General features: G+C 54.6%; 1 protein-coding gene across 2 annotated transcripts in view; it reads left to right on the top strand.

Annotated features, from left to right (window-relative positions):
- The first annotated feature begins 1,456 nt into the window (after positions 1 to 1,456).
- The window catches only part of IFFO2 (intermediate filament family orphan 2), a 50,786-nt gene continuing 32,317 nt past the window's right edge, over positions 1,457 to 19,925 (top strand). For both annotated transcript variants that reach the window (XM_047792161.1, XM_047792160.1), the window contains exon 1: positions 1,457 to 2,452. In XM_047792161.1, the coding sequence (XP_047648117.1) occupies positions 1,797 to 2,452 (656 nt within the window). In that variant the 5' untranslated portion in view covers positions 1,457 to 1,796. The remainder of the gene's footprint in view (positions 2,453 to 19,925) is intronic.

The raw sequence follows: 19,925 nt of genomic DNA, 5'->3' as shown, positions 1-19,925 counted from the left end.
CATTGTCCCTCAAGACAGGGCACCTGCCCTCAAGCTTATACAACAAAGAGACAGAACAAACAGAAAAGTTAATAACAAGACATAAATTAAATTGCAATGCAAAAAATGCAGTCGGAAGAATCTGGAACATGCCACACATCTGGTTAAGTGCACACAGTGCAAGCCACAGGCGTTCAAAGGTGGGAATCACCTCCCCCCCCCCCCGAGGTTTGTGGTGAAGATCAAACTGGGAAGTGGATGAGAGGCCACCAGCTTCTACAGGCCACTTACAGCATGTGTTTTGGGATGGATTGCTGCTCCTCTGGTCCCAGCAACCTCTGTAAAATGTGGATAATCACTGTGGCACCTCACATAGACTTACTTAGCACTCAATAATGGGAACTATTATTAGCACTCAAAAAATAACGGCAGATCTTTGCAAACTGGTTTAAGAGACACCAGGAGACTGGAGAACTTCGTCCTTAGGGTGGTAGATCTGAAAACAGATTTGAATGAACGAATGAATGTGTCCTCGGGTTGGCTCCGCCCACTAGACCGGTTCTGCGCTCAAGCTGCCCCCTGGGCGGTTCAGTGACAAGGACCCCCCAGCTCTGGGGTCAGCTGCATCTCAGCATATGACTGTGCAGTGGTGAGGAGGCGGTCATTCAGGGCCAGGAAGCGGCAGCAGCCTTAGATGAGCTTGCGGGTGTCACATTCCGGGAGGGTCTTCGCTGGGTCTCCCCTCCTTCCCACCATCCGCGCAGCACATCTTTGGCCCCGGGGACTGGCGGGCTCGGCAATGTCCCGGCAGATCTCCCGACAACAAAGCCGGTAGTTAGAAGCGGGGGCAAACGGTTGAGAAGCCCTCCTGGGTCCACCGCGTGGGGGACGTGCCAGCGGAAGCGCGGCCTTATCTTGGGAAGGTCGATCTAGGCCGCCCCAGGCTGGAATGGGGTGGGGTGCGGATGCAACTTCAGATGCTCTGATACCCCTGCCTTTCCAGGGCGAGACGGAATTGGGGGCCTGGGGAGGTGGGGTGTGATGGGAGAGAAGCGGAGCCTCCATGGTAGAGGACGTGGGGGATGGGGCGCCCTAAAGGGGGAAAAGATCGCTGCCGAGATTGCCGGTCCCTTTAAGAGGCCGGGCTGGCTCTGCGGCGATTCCACGTAACCCAGACCCTGGTGCAGCTCTGCGGTCCGTGTCCCTGGGCAAAGATTCCGAGCCGGGCCGGGCAGCCGGACCCGGTGCAGGGTCGGGGAGTGGTCCAGCCCAGAGTTGGGTGGAGCCAGAGCTGCAGACAGCGGAACCACGAGAAAGCCGCGGAGTAGGAGGAGCCACAGAGCCGTGGGCGGGGCCCGGCGCTGCGGGCCTCGGGGGCGGAGCCTCGAGTTCGGGGAGCTCTGCAGTGGAAGGAAGGGTGGGCGTGGCTAGGTTGGAGGCGGGGCCTGTGTCTGCAGTGGGCGGGGCCCGCTGCAGAGGGGCAGTGCCGGCGGAGAGTCCTCTGCGAGCGGCTGCCGCGGCGCCTCCACAGCGTCTCTGACAGCCCTGGCGCCGCTACCCGCGACCCTCGCTACCTCGACCTAGCCGCCGCGGCCTCCACCTCGACTCGAGTACCGTTGCTCGTCTCGGCGCCCATATCCGGGGGCGGTCCGGCTCGCCGTTGCTGCGGAGGCCGCATCTGGAGCGCATCTGGAACCGTCCGGCCGGCCGCGCTGGAGCCCGCGCCCGCCTTGGCCCGGCCGCGCCGGGATCCCTGCCCGGAGCTGGAGCCGCACCTGGAGCCGCGGGCCCGGGGCCCTGAGCCGCGCAGCCGGCGCATGGTGAACTCGCTGCTGTTCGGGGAGATGGCCTTGGCCTTCGGCTGCCCGCCGGGCGGCGGCGGCGGCAGCTGCCCTGGTGGGGGAGGCGGCGGAGGGGCCGGGCCAGGGCCATCGCCAGTGACGGCGGCGCTGCGGGACGACCTGGGTTCCAATATCCACCTCCTGAAGGGGCTCAACGTGCGCTTCCGCTGCTTCCTGGCCAAGGTGCACGAGCTGGAACGGCGCAACCGGCTGCTGGAGAAGCAATTGGAGCAGCAGCAGAGCGAGCGCGAGCGGCGGCTGCGCTACAAGACATTCTCCCGGGAGCAGGCCGTGCAGACCGGGCCCGAGCTGCTGCGGCCACCCGCGCCGGGCGGCGGGTATGGCAGCGGCGCGGCTGCCGGCGTCAATGCCAACGCCGTGGCGCTGGGCGGCCTGCCCCCCGGCGGCGGCTCACATCCGCAGCACTACGGCCGCCTGCCTGGTACCATCTGGAGCTACACGCAGGTGCGGCGCACGGGCGGCGGCGGTGTGGAGACCGTGCAGGGCCCCGGTGTGTCGTGGGTGCACCCCGACGGTGTGGGCGTGCAGATCGATACCATCACGCCGGAGATCCGCGCGCTGTACAACGTGTTGGCCAAGGTGAAGCGCGAGCGCGATGAGTACAAGCGAAGGTGAGTGGGGTCCCTCCCCCTGCACTCCTGGGGAGGGGGCGTTCGGAATGTGTGCTTTTGGGAGGGGCCAGGGGCGGCCAGTTGGTCCTAGCAGGTGGGCTGAAAGCTGTGTTTGCGGAGTGCCTTACACGCGCTTGGAAAACCCAGTCGTCTAGTTCCAAGAATGGGGCAGGCGCCGTCTACGGTAGGGGACACCTCCGCCCAGTCATTGGACTGGGCACATTGTTTTCCAGGTGACATAATGACCACTGGTGTTTTACGCGATCTTATCTAATCCTCACCGGCAACGCAGAGCTGTGGGGCATCCTTATCCCCATTTTGTAGGTGAGGAAATCCAAGCACAGGGATGCCAGTGACTTGCCAAGGATGGCTTGGCTAATAGGTGGTGAAGCCAAGATTTGAACTACTCCTGGCTAGTCTGTCTTCCCGCTTAGTATTTTGCCCAAGATGTAGAAGATAGGCTCTCCTCCCTCAACGGGGGAAAAGAAATAACGCTTAACTAATCCACTGGCTCTTTTATCCTTGAATTAAAAGAGATCATATGTTTGAAAACGGTTAGATCTGTCCACTGGGACTAGGGTCTGCCGTCTTGCCCCAGCTCTGTAAGGTCCAGCTGCCTGGGCTGGGTAACCAGACTTACATTAGACTGGCCATGAGCTTTTAAAAACATCTCCTGCCACCATTTTTCTCCCCAGCCTCTACCCCAGTTCTCATGGTTTTTTGGACCCCAACATACTCAGCCCTAAAGGCCCAGAGTAGGAGATAAACCTTGGGCTGGAAGACTGGCTATTGAATCTGCCTCTGGCTGGAGTGCAGACTGCCTGCTGAACTGGCTAGCACATTCCTGCCCAGCCCAGATTCGCTAGCTGGGAAACTGACATTGCTTCCTGCCTGGAGCTTGGCTAACAGTATTGTCTAATCTGCTTTCCAGTAAGAGGAGAGGGGTCTGTCTGTAGTAGCTCAGGGCTGGATGGGGGCAGGGCTCTTTGCTGTCCCAGGCATGGGCAACTCTGCATTGAGAGCAGTGGCTCCAAACTCAAGGGCTTGGAGGAGGCATGGAGAAGCAACTTTCGTTCCACTCCTTGCGTTCTAATGCTCACATGAACACAGAGAGCAGGCATGGGTCTCCTTCCTTTTCCTCTCCTGGGCAGGCTGGCCGCTGGGCAGGATTCGAGTGCCAGCTCCATCACCTGCCAGTGAGAACCACTGGCTGAACTGAGTGGTTGTTGAACCACTCAGAAGCCTGTTCGCCTATCAGAGAAATGGGAATAATAAAATCCACCCACAGTTGCACAAGAGGTCAGTAGGCTGGTGATGCTTTTTGGAAGTTATTAAGTAATCGAATTAATGTTATTAAAGATGATAGGCTCTTTGTCAAGATGTCAGGGAGCAGATGCCTGAAGTCTCAGGTCTTTCATGCAGGGCTTGGCTTCCTGGGGTAGAACTTAGACCCCATTGGGAGATGAGCTGCTTTCCTGAGCTAATGGTCTCTCCTAAGGACCAGAAACCGGCCTGGTGCCTCGCCATGGGGAGGCCACCTCTCTGCGCCTCGTGGGCAGCTTCCTTGGGGGTGGAACAGGGAAACAGGCACTTGCTTTCGATGGTGAAACTCCGAGGGAGGGGCCTTTCTGTCTGCCACTGCTGATGCTGTCGTCATGCCCCAGGCTTGTGCTGTGTTTGTTTGATTGTTGTATGCGTTTTTGGACTTGGCTACTAAGGAGATGGAAAAACCGTGCCCAGTCTTAGAGGGAGATGGGTTGGCATTGAGCAATGCCCTGTTCAAGTTGCACCCAGGGTGTGGGGTGTGATGTCAGCTTCTGGCGCTGCCCTGGAATGAGATGGGACTGCTGAGACAGGTGGAATGCGGTGTCTCTCTTCCCACTCCTCTGGGTGCTTTGTGCACCTTCTCTTCCTCATTGTGTGTGTGTGTGTGTGTGTGAATTGGGGAGATGCATCTTTTCTGAAGTCAATTCAGGGCTCAAGTTAGACTTGTCCAAAGCCAGTGTACTCCTTTCTTTGAGCCTCAATTTCTCTATCTGTAAAGTGGGAGGAGGGTAGGCTAGAACTGTGCTTCTTGGAGCCCCAGGCTGCCTCTGAGATGTCTCAGGGGTTCCTTGACTAGTAAATAAAAATTAATATTTAAAAAAGGTTAAAATGGTGTAAAATTGTGCTCACTCACTTCTAAGTTCTTGCTGTTAACGTACAGACGTCAACTTACATGTTGATTTGTTAGTAGGTGGCCTCAAGTTATAGCCCGCCGCTGCTTTCTCATTGTCTGAAGGGTATTCTGAGGTTACAAAGCAAACTGCTAAAAACCAGTCCCATTTGTAGCTACTAATCTGTGTGCGTCAGGATTTTCTCAATACTCTGCAGCCAAAACCGGAGGTAGAATTGAACCAAATGTGGAACTGTCACCTATAATCCCAGTTCTAAATGCTAATGGATCGAAATAGCCTCATCAACCTCATCGACTGGATTTAGCATGGGTAACTGTTATATAGTTGAGCCTACAATATAAATTTTATATAAGTAACATTCTTTTTTTTTTTTTGGTCTTTTGTTGTTGTTATTGTTGTTGTTGTTGTTGTTGCTATTTCTTGGGCCGCTCACGCGGCATACGGAGGTTCCCAGGCTAGGGGTTGAATCGGAGCTGTAGCCACCGGCCTACGCCAGAGCCACAGCAACGTGGGATCCGAGCTGTGTCTGCAACCTACACCACAGCTCACGGCAACGCCAGATCGTTAACCCACTGAGCAAGGGCAGGGACCGAACCCGCAACCTCATGGTTCCTAGTCGGATTCGTTAACCACTGCGCCACGACGGGAACTCCACATTCTGTTTTTACTTGTTTCTGTGTTTGGTTTGCTTATAAGAATTTTCTTTTGGGAAGAGGGCAGGCCTGTGATCAACTTTTTGAAAAAGTTTAAGAACCACTGGGCTAGATGATTTCAGCCTCGACAATGTATAAATCTGAATTTGAGCTCCTAGCCCCCATCTGATCTCCTGTTCATAAGAGGGTGAGACCAAGGTGTTTGCCTGGGCTCTTGGCCACTGAGGCTTCAGATCCTTCCAGGATATCCAGCATGGAGCCCTAAGCAGTGACCAACAGAAGGAGCCTGTGCCGGGAAAGGAAAGTCCCAGGGTTTCCGCTGGTCCACCTGGAGAGACTCGCAGCCTTGGAGATGCTCACTCTGCTTTTACAGGGGGCAACCTGGCATGTGTAGCGCAGTGACCTCCAAGCTGGGGAATTTTTGGGTTCCACCTCCATGAATCATGGCATATTCACTTATCACCATCATATTATTACTTATGTAAAATATTTTAAACAGTTCTATTGAGGTATAATTTGCATATCATAGGATTCTCCTATTTTATGTATATAGTTCAATGATTTTTTTAGTCAGTCCCAATCTGAGCTCTGTAGCTATCACCACGATCCAGCTTTAGAACACGTGCATCATCTTGGAAAGATCCTTCATGCCCATGTGCAGTGCATCCCCGTTCCCAATTCAGACAAGGCAACCACTGATCTGCTTTCTATTTCTATAGGTTTGCCTTTTCTTTCTTTCTTTTTTGCTTTTTTTTCTTTTGGAGCCACACCCCACAGCATGTGGAGGTTCCCAGGCTAGGGGTCTAATCGGAGCTACAGCTGCCGGCCTACACCAGAGCCACAGCCACGCAGGATCTGAGCTGTGTCTGTGACCTACACCGCAGCTCATGGCAATGCCGGATCCTTGACCCACTGAGTGAGGCCAGGGATAGAACCTACAACCTCATGGTTCCTAGTCAGATTCATTTCTGTTGCACCACGACAGGAACTCCAGGTTCGCCTTTTCTGGACATTTCATATAAGTGGAACCATATAGTAGGTGGTCTCTTATGTCTAGCTTCTTTCACCTGGAGAATGTTTTTCAAGTTCTTCTACATTGTAGCTTATATCAGCAGCACGTTCTTTTATAACGCTCAATAATATTCTACTGTTTATCCATTCACATACCTAGTCAATAAAATGTAAATTTAAAAAAAATGGTCTGTGTACCACCTCATCTCGTGTGCCATCAGTGGTGTAGGATCCATGCTTTGGAAACACCAACCCTAAACCAGAGCCCCTGGCCTGGGGTGCCTGGGCCCTGGCCCTGCTCACCCCTGCTTTGGTTTCCCCGTGGTCCAATCAGCTCTTTACTGTGAGGGAATTGTGGTCACTGAAACTGTAGCCGGCAAGGTTGTCAAGCGTTGATTTGGAAACCAAAACAAACATCTCTATTCTGTTACCACCCAGAGCCACCAAAATATCCCGTTCTGACTTTGCGCGCTGGGGGGGGCCTTTCCTTGGGAGATTCCTGCTGAATCTATCTGAACTTTAGACAAGCAGAAAGTTTTCTGAATTGACATCCTAGAGACCCAGACTCCAGATCTGGCTCTGCCATTAGGTGCTGTGTGACCTTGGGCCAATTGCTACCCTCTCTGAGCCTTAGGACCTCAAATGTTCCTATAGGGGATCCTTCCAGCTCGCTCTGTATTTGTGAACTGGAGGGGCCTGATTCGAGTGTGCTCTTTCTGCCTCCTGGAATGACAGTATGGGCTTTCTCCTTTCTGGGCCTCTCCTTCTCCCGCCTCAGGCCCAGCATGGTTTGGAGTAGGCTGGTTTTGTTGCCTCCCCTTGCAAGTGGCTAAGTGTCTATGCCCCTGACTCAAGTCAGCCTGAAAGTCTTGGTTTGTTTTCCCCAGAGCTTCATTTTTGAGTTAGGAGGAACCACAGTGATCATTTAGCTTGGTGGGTTTTTTTTTTTTTTTTTTTTCAGGGCTGCACCTGCAGCATATGGAAGTTCCCAGGCTAGGGGCTGAATCGGAGCTACAGCTGCTGGCCTCTGCCACAGCCATAGCAACCCAGATATCTGAGCCGCCTCTGCAACCTACACCACAGCTCATAGCGATGCCAGATCCCTGACCCACTGAGCGAGGCCAGGGATCGAACCTGCATCCTCATGGACACCAGTCAGATTCTTTTCCACTGCTCTACAACAGGAACTCCCTAACTTGGTGGTTTTCCAATGGGCCCTTTGGAGCCCTGGGGTCCAGAGCAGGGTGCCCTGGAGTGATTCTGGGTCGGGGCGGGGGGGGGGGGTGGCACTGAGCACCTAAGATTTGGCCTACATCAACCACAGTGGGTTCGTTTTCATGACTCTCAGATTGATATTCTGAGTGTCCTGTAGGGTCCTACAGTTTGGGAGAAATGAAAGAAAACAAAGCCCTACATTTTAGAAGAAAAGAAAGAAATCACTGATTCAGCTGAATGCTTTCATTTTAGAGATGGGGAAACCGAGGCCCAGAGGGAGCTGGACCACAAAGCAGAGCTGGGCAGAACTTCTGCCCATGTGCCTTCCACCGGGTCTTTGCAGGATTCTCTCCACCTTTGTATGTGTCTGCCTTTAAGCATTTTTAAAAAGTCACTTTCAGGGATGGGAGGGACCTTTGTCACAGCTATTTCTGATCGTGAGCCGGAAGGGGCTGGGCTGTCGGCCCAAGTGGAGGTCTCCAAAAAGGGCTGGTGGGGGAGCCGGCGGGCATGGCCCCTGCCTTTTCCCATCACAACCTGGGAGGCCCTTGAGTGCCCCCAAGCCACCAGACTACCCCAGAAAGGTGGTCATAGGGCTCCGTTCCCTGCCACTCCCATTGTTTGTCAAGCTGCTGCTGATACGGATTCTTGATTTCTGATTTTCCTGGGAGGCACCCTGGGATGGTGGAAAAAGAGCTTGAATCCTGATTCTGCCACTCTCTGTGTGACTGTGGGCAAATTGCTTGGCTTCGCTGAGCTGCCTGGGCCACCGCTCTCTGTAAAAGAGGGAGAATAACGTCGCTCCCCTGGGGATCGGGAAGGAGCGAAGGAGCTCCTGTGTTAAGGTACCTGGGGCTTGCTAGGCTCCCGGAATGGCCCCCATCCCAGCGCACGCCCCCCTCCTCTGCAGTGTCTGTTCCCTTCATTTACCAGGATTTCTCAGCACAGCACCGGACTGCCCAGCACATCCATTTCAGGACGCGCCGTCGCTCTCTGTCCCGTGGAAGGCGCCAGAGATGGTGCTGGGGGCGGAGGGAGGAAGGGCTACTTCTTTGTCCAGTGTCTAAGGAGGCTGTTCTTCCTACTCTTAGTGGTTGATTTGTGGCTCCGGAAATCTCTGGCCACCCCCTGCCCTTTCTCCTTTAAAAGAAACGTACTACCCCACCCCCCACCCCCCGCGCGCCTCCAGCTCCTCAATATTCCAAAGTCTCTTGGTGAGGCTGGCAGGCTCTTTGGGGACAAATTTGGGAGGGATTTTCAGAGCCTCCAGCTCGAGGGAGGGGAATGAGGTCCAAGAAAAGAAAAGGAAGGAGGAAACAGGGAGACAGCTGACGCCGAGGATTCCTGCTCCCAGGAATTCGAGGCGGGGCTTTTGCCTTGGCCACCGGATGTGGATGCGAGGCCCCCGGGCCTCACCAGCAATCGCGCGCGCGCACACGCGCACACACACACACACACACACACACACACACACACACACTCTCATACTCACTCACACATGCACCCTCGCAGGCTCTCTCTCCAAGCCCATGCCTGCATCCCCACATGTCAGTTGTTTGAAGGACATAGCGGGTAGACCCAGCGCTTGCACAAGTCCTTTGCTGCTAGGAGATGCGGGGACTTCCACGGGAATTGATCTGAACCGTGCCATGTGATGCTGGAGGCTGTGGACATTGCATGTGGAGTCGTGGCTTTTGATCACAGTGATGAGATGCAGCCAGGCTGGCACTCAGTTTATTTCTCATGTCATAGATGGCTGGAGGCCTCAGACAGGGAAGGAGGAGCCCTATTTTCCCCTCTGCTCATGATGCATCGCCCTTCTCTGATTTTTCTTCCCTCGGGCATTCCTGAGTGCCCACTACCTCCCCCATCACAGCACCTACACCCTGAACTGTAATTGCCTAGGATGTGTCTGCTCCCTCCATTGACTATACGCTCGGGGCGGTGGGGGGCAGCTCCAGCTCTCTCTTCTTTGTCTTGTGTGCGCAGAGCCCAGCTGGGGCTTGGCCAGAGACCATGCCAAGCAGGTACTTATGCAATGAGGGGGGGCTCTGTGACGGCCAACACGGTGACCCCCACCCCCAAACACACATGGCCTCTGCATCTGGGAGCTTTGCTTGCAGAGGGAAAGGTCTGGACTTGGAGTCAGGAGACCCCATGCTCCGGTCCCGACATATCAGTACAACAAGTCTGAATGAACATCCATCTCCTGGTACTAGATGCTGGGACCCCAACGCAGAAGTTAAAAGCTGAGCAGGCTTAGGCTGGTCACTTTGCCTCTCTGAGTCTCCGTTTCCTCATCTGGAAAAGGGGAAGGCTGAGGTCTGTGTCCCAAAATGTGGGAGCTGTAAATGGGCTCATGGAGCTGCACACTTTATAGATGTTGATGTTCCAAGAGTTAGGCAGACAGCTTTCACAGGGCGGCAGGGTGGGCGCCCTAAGAGGTGAGCAGCACTGGCTTTGGGAGGTGGGCAGAAGTCAAGAACTGGGCTGGGACCTGGGGAGAGGGGGCTCCGTGACCTTGCTGGCAGCATCAGGGGTTGTGCAGCCTCTGTACATGGCTGGCCATGAGATGCTTAGAGGATTCCAGGCCAGATGAGAGGCTGGTGAAGGTTTCCGCTGCTGCTACTGCCTGCCTGCCAGGGCAGTGCCCTCCCCTCTCAGTGGGCACCCATGCTTGGCTTTCTGGGCAGGATGTGGTTTCTTACTCTAGTTCCTAGCAAAGGAGTAGGAAACCTGGCAAATGGCTCTGTTCCCCTCAAGGAGCTGTGGCCTGGCTGAGCCCCTTGGGGTGTGGAGTCCAGGTCGTGGTCCTGGCTTGCCTGTGGTGTGATCGAAGCTTCCTATTGCCCACGTGCAAGTGGGGATGGTGGGAAGATGGGCTCGCATGATGCCCCAGAAAGACTGTTTTCTCTGTTACTTTCTTGGAGCGATCTAGAGTCTGTGCATGCTGTTTAATCTCTTGCACCTCGATGGGTTCCTCTGTAAAATGGGAATAAGAGTTCTTATGAGTTTTGCTTCTGAGGGTTGATATACAAACCGGTGGAAACTGTGGCTTGTGAAAACATTTGCAAGAAGGTTTAAAATAAATCGTAGCGACTTAATCGCCACCATTAGCTGAGTACCTATTACGTTCTAGGCTCTGGGGTGACTTCTTTAAATAAGTGAGATTTCATTATGAGCGCATTCCCAAAGGGGTGGGCGGGAATTATGTTCATCTTACAGATGAGAGGCTCAGAAAGGTGAGGAAATCTGCCCCAAATCTAAGCCCAGCCTGGGTCTCCAGACCCCAAGTTCAGTGCTCTTCCCAGGGGAGAAGACGGCTGGCCTTGTCTCATGCCGCCCAAAGGCTGACAAAGGCTGGCACAGGGTGGAGGAGGCAGGCGGGAGGCAGGCTGAGGTGTGGGTCTCCCCGCGGCTGTCACAATATTGCGGTGGCGGGTGGCAGAACAGGAGGTGGCTGCTATGCAGAGAAGACTTCCTGCTGTGACTTTATAGTAATTATTTCTTGAGAAGCCAATGAATCACTGGCAGCGGCAAGCAAATGAGCCTCCCGGGCCACCATAGAGGGCAGGCCAGCCCCCTGCTCTTTGAAGCCTGGGCTCTGGGTCCGGGGTGGTTCATAGGCTGGGGGGGTAGTTCCTGGGCTTTCGCCCCTAGGCTGGAAGCTCTGGCGGTGGAAGGGATAGTGAGCAGGAAACAGAAATCATTACCTATCAGGCACTTCCCCGGCAATCTGATTTAAATCTTGTGCCAACCCCGCACAATGGAAACAGAGTCTCAGAGAGGAAAATTAACTTGCCCCAAGTCACACAGCATAGCCAGGGCTAGATGTGGGTCTCAGTGTTAATACTCCTTTTTAATTTTTTAAAAATTCTCTTTACAGCTGCACTTGTGGCATGTGATATGGACATTCTCAGGTTAGGGGTAGAATCAGAGCTGTAGTTGAGGCCTACGCCACAGCTGCAACCAGGCAGGATCTGAGCCACATCTGCGACCCATGCTGCTGCTTGTGGCAATGCCAGATCCTTAACCCACTGAGCAAGGTCACTATGTTGGGACACTATGTTGTGTTCTTAATACACTGAACCACAGCGGGAACTCCTAATGTTCCTTTTGTCACTCCCAGTACCTGGGCATCCCTAGGGCAGTGGCCAGGGGCTCTCACCACCTGATGCAGCAGGCATTCTGGTGGCTGGAGGAAGCCGGCCTCTGCCCTGGGCTCAGGTGTCCCTGACTTTGGCTTTCGGTTGTTGCCTTGAACTTTGCCAGGGTACGGAGAACTTGTTACTGTCATCCCATGTCTCTTATTGGGGAAGATGAGACTGCTAGGTTCAGGTGTCTGAAACACCAGTGTTCCATATTCTGGGGCTCAGAGTCTGGGGACACAGGCAAATGTGACAGTGCCCTGTGACAAGTACCTGCCCAAATAGGGCCTATGCATATGAGGGGCATAATAACTATTAATTAATTAAAATATTTACATACCATTTACTCTTTGTCAGGCTCCATTCAAAGCAGTTTATGAACATTTAATTCATGTAACCTCATAACGCTATGAGTTGGGTACTGTCATTAGCCCATTTTAGAGATGCTGAAACAGCCGCAGAGACATCGAAGGAAGCTGGGCCAAGACAGGAAGTGGCAAGCCAAGATTTGAACCCAGGAAGTCAGGCTCCAGACCCAGCCTTTTAACCCGTGCGGTCCCCAGGAAGGGGTACGTCCATTGCAAGCAGCTTTTCTGCCCTGAACCTTGGTTTTCCCTTCTGTGAAATGGGGATAATCAATCTGGCCTCCTGAGGCTGTTTGGAAGACTAAACTGAGTGATGACTGTTGAAGCGTTTTATAAACTGTTGAGTGCTGTGCCCGTGGTGACTAAGTGATGGAAGCCCTGACCCATACTGCTGTTTCTTCTCCAACTTCCGCTCCCTCCCCCACCCCGTGCAACCTGGGGCTCCTCGAAGGTCCACAAAAGTCTTGTCCACCTCTTGCCTTTGTCCTCCTGTCTCCCCTGGATCCTGAGTCAAGCTGGGCAGAGGGTGCTAGACACAGACCTGTGGGTCTTGGAAGCTGGGAAGAGAGGAATCCAGGAATGTTTCCAGTGCCTATCAGCTCCGTGACCTTGAGAGAGTCATTGCTTCCTTATCTGCAGAATGGGCATGGCTGGTCCTGTTGCTTGGATGACATGAGAAAGCCAGGGAAGTGATGGTGCTAGACACTGGCAGCTGCCCTGATGATGCTTAAATGAGGCTGGGGGTTCTGGGGAGAGGAGTGGGGGCAGTTGGGTGGCACTGGGACCATGGCCTGGGCCATGCTGGGTAGGAGCTATCTGCAAGCCATCTCTGAGATGCTTGTTCAGCACTCTTTGGCCTGCGTGCTTTCACCGACTTCAGGACGTGCAGTTGGACACAGCTCCACCCCCCGCAACCCCCGCTCGTCTGCTGCTCAACAGAGAGACACCCCCACACTAGAGACACTGCCTTCTATCCTCTTAATTGGCCATTTTTATTACTTGGGTTATTTAAGAAGCTTCTTGGCTCGCTGCCGCCTATTTGCCGCCTGGGGGGAGGGGAAAGATGCCGGTCTAAGTGGACCTTGTGAAATTCCCCGGGGAGACAGGTTCCTCCCTGGGCAGGGTTGGGGCATTGTTCCTGGGCCCTTAGGTACCCCCGGTTTGCCCTGGCCATAGTATTAATGGGCAGAGGGCTGCCTAGGGGCAGGGTAGGGGTAGAGACTGAGATTGGAATAGGACTGGGGAAAAGATTGTTGCAAAGTCAGAACCCAGGAGCAGAGAGAGAGAGAGAGCCTTGGAGGGCTGGGCCAGACCCTGGTGAAACCGTGTAGTGCCCCAAAGCCAGGGATTCTCCAAGATGACTGAGCCAGCTTAGGGCCAGTCAAGGAAGGCTTCCTGGAGGAGACATCAGCTGAGTTGTGTTTTGAAGGTCCAATGAGAGTGGAAAAGAAGGAAGAAGGGTGCTGCAGGGAGAGAGAGCAGCTTGTGCAAAGGCCTGGGGGTGAAGTTGCCATGCTGGCGTGTTCCCCGTGCCTGGGCTGGAGTCTGGACACAGCCAAAGCTGGGCCTGCCTGCTCTGTCTTCTCCCCTGACCCCTGCAGCCTTTTTGGCTCTCTTGGTTGTTTTGCTGTCTCCCATCCTCTCTCCTCTCCCTCTTTTCCTTTGTTCTTGTTTTGGGTTCCACTCCCCAGGGCTGGCTCCTTCATCCCTGTGCCCATCAGAGGCAGGGGAGGGCTGTGAGGCGCTGTCCGCCACCCCTCTGCCCAAGGCCTTGGTGGGAGGCTCTTTGCCGCTGGGGCTTTGTGAGGCCATGTGTGCACGTGTCTGTGAGCGTGGGGCTGGGGGCCTCCGTCTGTCCCCTGTGGACTTGGAGCCCCAAGGGTCAGGGCCTCACCTCTGTCCACCCCAGACCCCTTTGTACTGCGGGGCTGGGGTCTTGACATCACAGTGGGCAGTGGAGGAGGTGGCCTGGGGAGAGGGAGAGCACCGGGTTAGAGGTCAGTGCTGGTCATGGGGCTTCGGCTTCCCCAGCCCCCATCAAGGTTTGGGGCTATTGGGCAGGGGTGTGGGGCTGGGGGGTTGCTCACCTTCCCTGCCTGCCTGGCAGCCCTGCCTGCCCCTTCTACCTCACACCCGCTACTTCCTCTTCCCCCCTGGTGGGCTCAGAGGGTTTGACGCTCTCTCTGAGGTCATTTAATCCATCTCCCTACTTCCAGGCGACATTATTTCCCTGCCATCCCAGATGACTAGATGTGCCTGGTGTCTTTTGAAGACCTTCTGAGAGTTTGTCGCTCACTGTTTTGTATTTTTCTCTCTGTCCCCACTCATATGCCCATGACTTTTTTACAGATAAGAAAACTGAGGCCCAGAGAAGGAGAGCAGCTCCCTTGAGGTCACACAGCAGAGGAGGGGCTAGAACCCAGGTTCCCTAAACAGGGTTCCTGTGAAACCCTTGCACTAGGGGATCCTACTGGAGGCTGCTTGTCCTTTGAGGAGGGGCTCGGATAACTCCGAGAGGCTAGAGAACTTGGAGTGAAAAGACCTTGGAACCTGTCAGGCAGAGCCCACATAGACCAAGGGCTGCCCCCTGGCCAGACATCCGGGTCCTCGGTGTTGCTCGTGAGGCTCTTGTGGCTACAAACGAGACATCTGAGGTTGCCTTGAGTTTGTCTCCTTGTAACAGGAGGCACTTCCCCAGTCTTTGCCTGGTGTTGAGGTTTTGGGGTGTTGACTGACTCACTGACCTACCGTCCCTGTCTGCCAGCTGTGTGCTCAGCTGCATCGTTCTCTGTGCCTTGGTTTCCTTCTTGTATAAAATGGGCTGGCGAGATCCTCAGGGTTGGTGATGAGCCTGGTGCAGTGAGGCCCATTCCTGTCCCTTTTTCTGAGAGGTGAGCCCTGGACTAGGAGGTCTGAGACCTTTGCCCACAGTGAGGAGCTGGTGAACCACCAAGGCTGATGCCCTGGTCCTTACAAGGACCATGCTTCCCAAGTCCCCAGCCTGCGGCTGAGACCCGACAACCAGTACGTTTGGATGTGTCTACTCTTTTACATGGAAAGTCTACGTTTGGATCTGTCTGCTGTTTTACATGGAGAGTCTCAATATTACATTGCAACTGGCTTGACACTTGCCTTTAAAGAAAATACACTGAAAACATCAGGACTTATTCAAGTGGGAAAACTGAGGCCAGAGCTCTCTAGGCTACTAACAGAGTCAAGGGTAACCTGATGCTGGGAGTTCCCATGGTGACTCAGCAGGTTAAAGACCTGACATTGTCTCTGTGAGGATGTGGGTGTGATCCTTGGCCTGGCTCGGTGGGTTAAGGGTCCAGTGTTGCTGCAAGATGTGGTGTAGGTCACAGATGTGGCTTGGATCCAGTGTTGTTGTGACTGTGGTGTAGGCCGGCAGCTGCATCACCGATTCAACCCCTAGCCTGGAAACGTCTATACACTGCAGGTATGGCAGTTAAAAGAAAAAAAGGAAAAAAAATAAAACAAAACCAAAAAATCAGGAAAAAACCCTAATGCTGAGTTCAGGGGAGCCCCAACTCAAGGGTTTTTCCTTTCTGGGCCTTACGGCATAACACACCCACAGGAGTTAAGAGGAACTTGTTCCTCTTCCTTGGTTGCATTGTTGGCTTGCGATCAGGGCCTTCACTGGGGCGGGACCTCTGATCCTCGAGTGAAGCTGCCTGAGTTCGTGTCCCCACCCCGGGCCTCAGCTCTCTCCTCTGTGACAGCGGGATGACCTTAGCTCACACGTGGTGGTGAACAACCAGTGAGATAGTGCTGAGTGCTAAGTGTGGTGCCGGCCCCTGAGCCCTCTTGGCTCTGTTCCTTCTGTCCCGGCCCGGCCCTCCCCGGCCCCCAGGCCCCATACAGTGGGAATGGCCTCTTCCCTTCTGCTTCCGGCTACAGAGTGGCCTTTGTGATCAGAGCACTTCCTTTCCCCAGCAGAGCGGCCTGCATGCGGCCAAGGAGGAGGTCGGTCACATCCCCTCTCCTCCCCAGCAGATTGTCACCACGTGGTCACTGGTAGGGCTAGACCTAGCATTCAAGGCTGTGGGCAGCACAGTGTGTCACCTGGAGCCTGTGGCCTTGGTGGAGGGTGATCCTGAATGGGGGGTCTGCCCCGACCCTGCCTCCCAGGGGAGGGGCCCCGTCAGGGCCAGCATCCCTGCGAGGATACGGAGGCAGCCTCAGGAGGTCACATCCCTGGCCGAGGCCTCCCCACGAGGCAGAGCTGGGCTTTATGCCTTCCAGTGTCCTTCCTGCCACCCTCCCAGCTTCAGTCCTCCAGGCTGAGGAATGAGTTGCATATTCTTGGCCCTGGCCCTTGGGGAGGGACCTCTGATCCTCGAGTGAAGCTGCCTGAGTTCGTGTCCCCACCCCGGGCCTCAGCTCTCTCCTCTGTGACAGCGGGATGACCTTAGCTCACACGTGGTGGTGAACAACCAGTGAGATAGTGCTGAGTGCTAAGTGTGGTGGAGATAGAGGGGTTCAAGTCCTCTCTTGCTCCTTAAGGCAGCTGTTCTTCCTTAAGGCCTTGGGAAGATGGCTTCTGGGTTCTTGTCCAGCCCACAGACTGTCTCTGTGAGCCCTTGTGGGTGAAGCGCTCTCTCCCAGGCCTTGGCAGAGAAGTGACGTCGAAGGCTGTCCTGGCGTTGTTTTTCCAGGGTGGACGTCAAGGGCAGCTGGTTTAGGGTTTCGTCTCTGAGACAAAGGCTGCTTTGTAGCTTCTGCTCAGTTTAAGCCCAGACACATCATTCCCCAAGGTGGGAAACGAGGTGGAAGGGATTGCAGGGCCCAAGCAGAGAAGCCCTAGGAGGCTCGGCTCACCCTCGGCTCCACCAAGAAGGAAGCCAGGACCTCATAACCCCGTAACACTCTTCTCACCGTTCCCTGAGCACATCTTGTGTATCTGATGCAGTTCAAGGCTTCACGGGTGTGTTCTCCTGAACCTCACGACACTCTTGTAGGGAAGCTGTGGTTATGCCCACTGTACAGATGAGGAAACCGAGTCTTGGCAAGTGAAATGACTTCTTGCTTGTCATAGCTAGAAAGTGGCAGAGCAGGCATGTAAACTTGGATCTTAAAAGATTTTCACTGGGTTCTACCACTGTCAAGTCTCATTTCAAACCTGGCTTTGGGAGGGTGCTTCAGGAAGCACGAATGCCCCGGGAAAAGACTGCAGCAGGCAAGTCTCACTGGGGATCCATAGCTTCTATTCTCAGGATTCAGAGTTAGGTCATGGTGCTTGGAGCATGTGTTGTGTATTTTAGTGTGTATATGTAGGTGTATGCACATCTATGTACAAGTTAGAAGAGGGAGCTGGATGTTGGAAGGTCTGTAGTCATGGGAAGGTGATTCCAAGGAGGCCTAATGGGCAAGTGTAAGGAAGTCTCCCAGGGGACACCTAGGGCCTTCTGCTCTTCTTTTTCTGGAATTACTCCACTTGATCATTCATTCATCCATCCCTCTGTCCATCCAACCATCTCATCATCCATCCATCTACCCACCCACCCTTCCATCCATCCATCCATCTCCATCCATCTATCCATTCATTCATCCATCCATCCATCCCTCCACCCTTCCATCCATCCATCCATGCATCCACCTACCCATCCTTCCATCTGTCCATCCATCTATCCACCCACCCATTCATCCTTTCATCCATCCTTCTATCCATCTACGCACCAACCCTTCCATCCATCCATCCATCCATTTACCCATCCATCCATCCATTTATTCATCTATCATCCTTCTCTCCATCCATCCATCCTTCCATCCAACCATCTATCATTTCTTCCATCCACCCATTCCTCCATCTAGCCCTCCATCTATCATTTTTAGGGCACTTGTGCTTGGCCCTATGCTTGGGCCCTGGGGATGATGTTACATGGATTGGAAAGGCAGACTCCTGAACCTAGGGAGCTTGCAAAATGACTCCTAAATCAGACCTAGAAGAGATGTTCAGTTTCTCCCCCTAACACACACTTTTCAGAGAGGTAGTGACTTGCTATAGGTTGCACAGCAAGTTGGAGACACACCTAGGACTCAGAGCCGTGTCTGTGGACTCCTGCCACATGTTTTTGCATCTCTGTCACGCTGACAAATGGCTGCACTCCTGGCTGGCAGCCTTCTCACCCAGCCCTTCCCTCCTTGCCTATTTTGATGTGTTCTTAGGCTTTTCTAGAGTTTTCCACAGCCTCTGTCCTGAGAGACATCCAGAGATACTGGTTGGACCAGCGTGCAGGCCTCAGGCTGGAGCTGAGCCTGGCCGTGCTCTGCCCTGAGATGACACCACTGGCTACTTGGAATGCCAGGTTGGCTGGGCACCTGAGTGCAGAGACTCTGAAGCCCTGTTTTGCTGTGGACACCAGCTGGCTGTCCCCAGGGGTCTCCAGAGGTCATCTGTTCTTCCCTCCCTTTGCAAATGCCATTTAAAGATTTTACTGCCTTAGAAGGACATGCCAGAGCCCTCTCTTAGATGTGCCCCCTGGCATCCTCATAGCCTCTTCCATTGGTTAATGCTTCCCGGCCCTAGCCCGGATCCCGTATGCTGCATTTCGCCTTGTTTAGCCTTCTGTGGAGTAGGGACTGGGTGGGCATCAGCTGCCTGGTGAAGACCCTTCCCAGGTTCTCAAGGCAGCATCGGTTCCCCGCTGAACCCTGGAAGCTTACCTTCTTCCTACCGGAAGTCCCCCTTGACTCATGCATGCTGGTTGGAACACACTCTTTATGTAGAAGGGATCTGGCTGGTCCCTCTAGGATTCCACAAGTTCCTGAGGGTGGGGGTGGGGGGAGGAGGCACATTCCTTCTCGGGAGTCGTGGAGTCCTCTGAGCCGGAAGTGGGCCTGGAGCCCAGGGATCACCCCAGCCCCCCTTTCCTGATGAGGAAACTGAGGCCCAGGGCGGTTGAGTGGCCTGTCTATGGCCGTTCAGCCACACTGGCAGAGTTGGATCACCTTCTTCATAGGGCAGTGCTGTTTCTGGGGTTTGGCGGTGGGGGCCGTGGGTTTTCTAGTCTGATAAAGGTAGCTGGTGGCCTTTGGACCTGGCATTCTCTGCCCCAAGTGGATGTCCTGGAAGCAAGGCAGCTGGTTCCACCTGGCTCCACGGGGCTCCCAGCCTGGAACCAGTACCCTCCCTATTTTCCCTCTGGGCTGGCAGATTCCTGGCGGGCGAGGCTGCCCTCAGAGCCGAGCAGTGATACCTCCTCCACTCCCTCCTGCTCCACGGTTCCCTCTCACTCCACCACCTTCCTGACTCCCCTTTGGCCCCTTGTAGGCCCCTCACCTCCAAGGGTGGAGGGCAGGAGGCCTGAATGTTATGTCAGTGATTACATTGCCCGGGGGGGATGCTAGCTCCTGAGGCTGGGGCAGGAAGGGGTTAAGCGGCCCTGCTTGCTGGGACAGGACTCCCAGCTGGTGTCCTGGCCCTTTAGGCCAACCAGGCCATCTGGCTTGGCAGACGTCACACCAAGTTCCAAGGCAAAGTCACTGGGAGGAAGCCGCCTGCTGCCTTTGTGGCCTGCTAGGGTGGGTGTAGACCGGCGGCGGCTGTCCCTAGGAGGCCAGGCAAATTGGGAAAAGGGACCACCACTGGCAGGCTGCCCAGGGGGTGGCTGGCAAAGGCAGGGCCTGAGCTCCCAGGGGTGGTCAGAGCTTCCCTGTGCAGATGGGTCCTGGGCATGCTGGGACCTAGGCAGAGTGGGACTCATACCCAGGCCCTGCTTGCGACTTTGCTCCATGGCTCCAGCCTGTAAGTTCATTCATTCATCCAGTGCATAAGTACCCGGGGAGGGCCTGCAAGTGGCTAGGTGCTCAGAGACTTGGATGCCTGGCAGCACCCTGGTCCCAGCATGGGTGAGAAGGACCCAGAGAATGAAGCCTCTGATGGG

The sequence above is a fragment of the Phacochoerus africanus genome, chromosome 8 (genome assembly GCF_016906955.1).
Source record: "Phacochoerus africanus isolate WHEZ1 chromosome 8, ROS_Pafr_v1, whole genome shotgun sequence".
NCBI classification, from domain to species: domain Eukaryota; kingdom Metazoa; phylum Chordata; class Mammalia; order Artiodactyla; family Suidae; genus Phacochoerus; species Phacochoerus africanus.
This window is presented reverse-complemented; position numbering and strand designations above follow the sequence as displayed.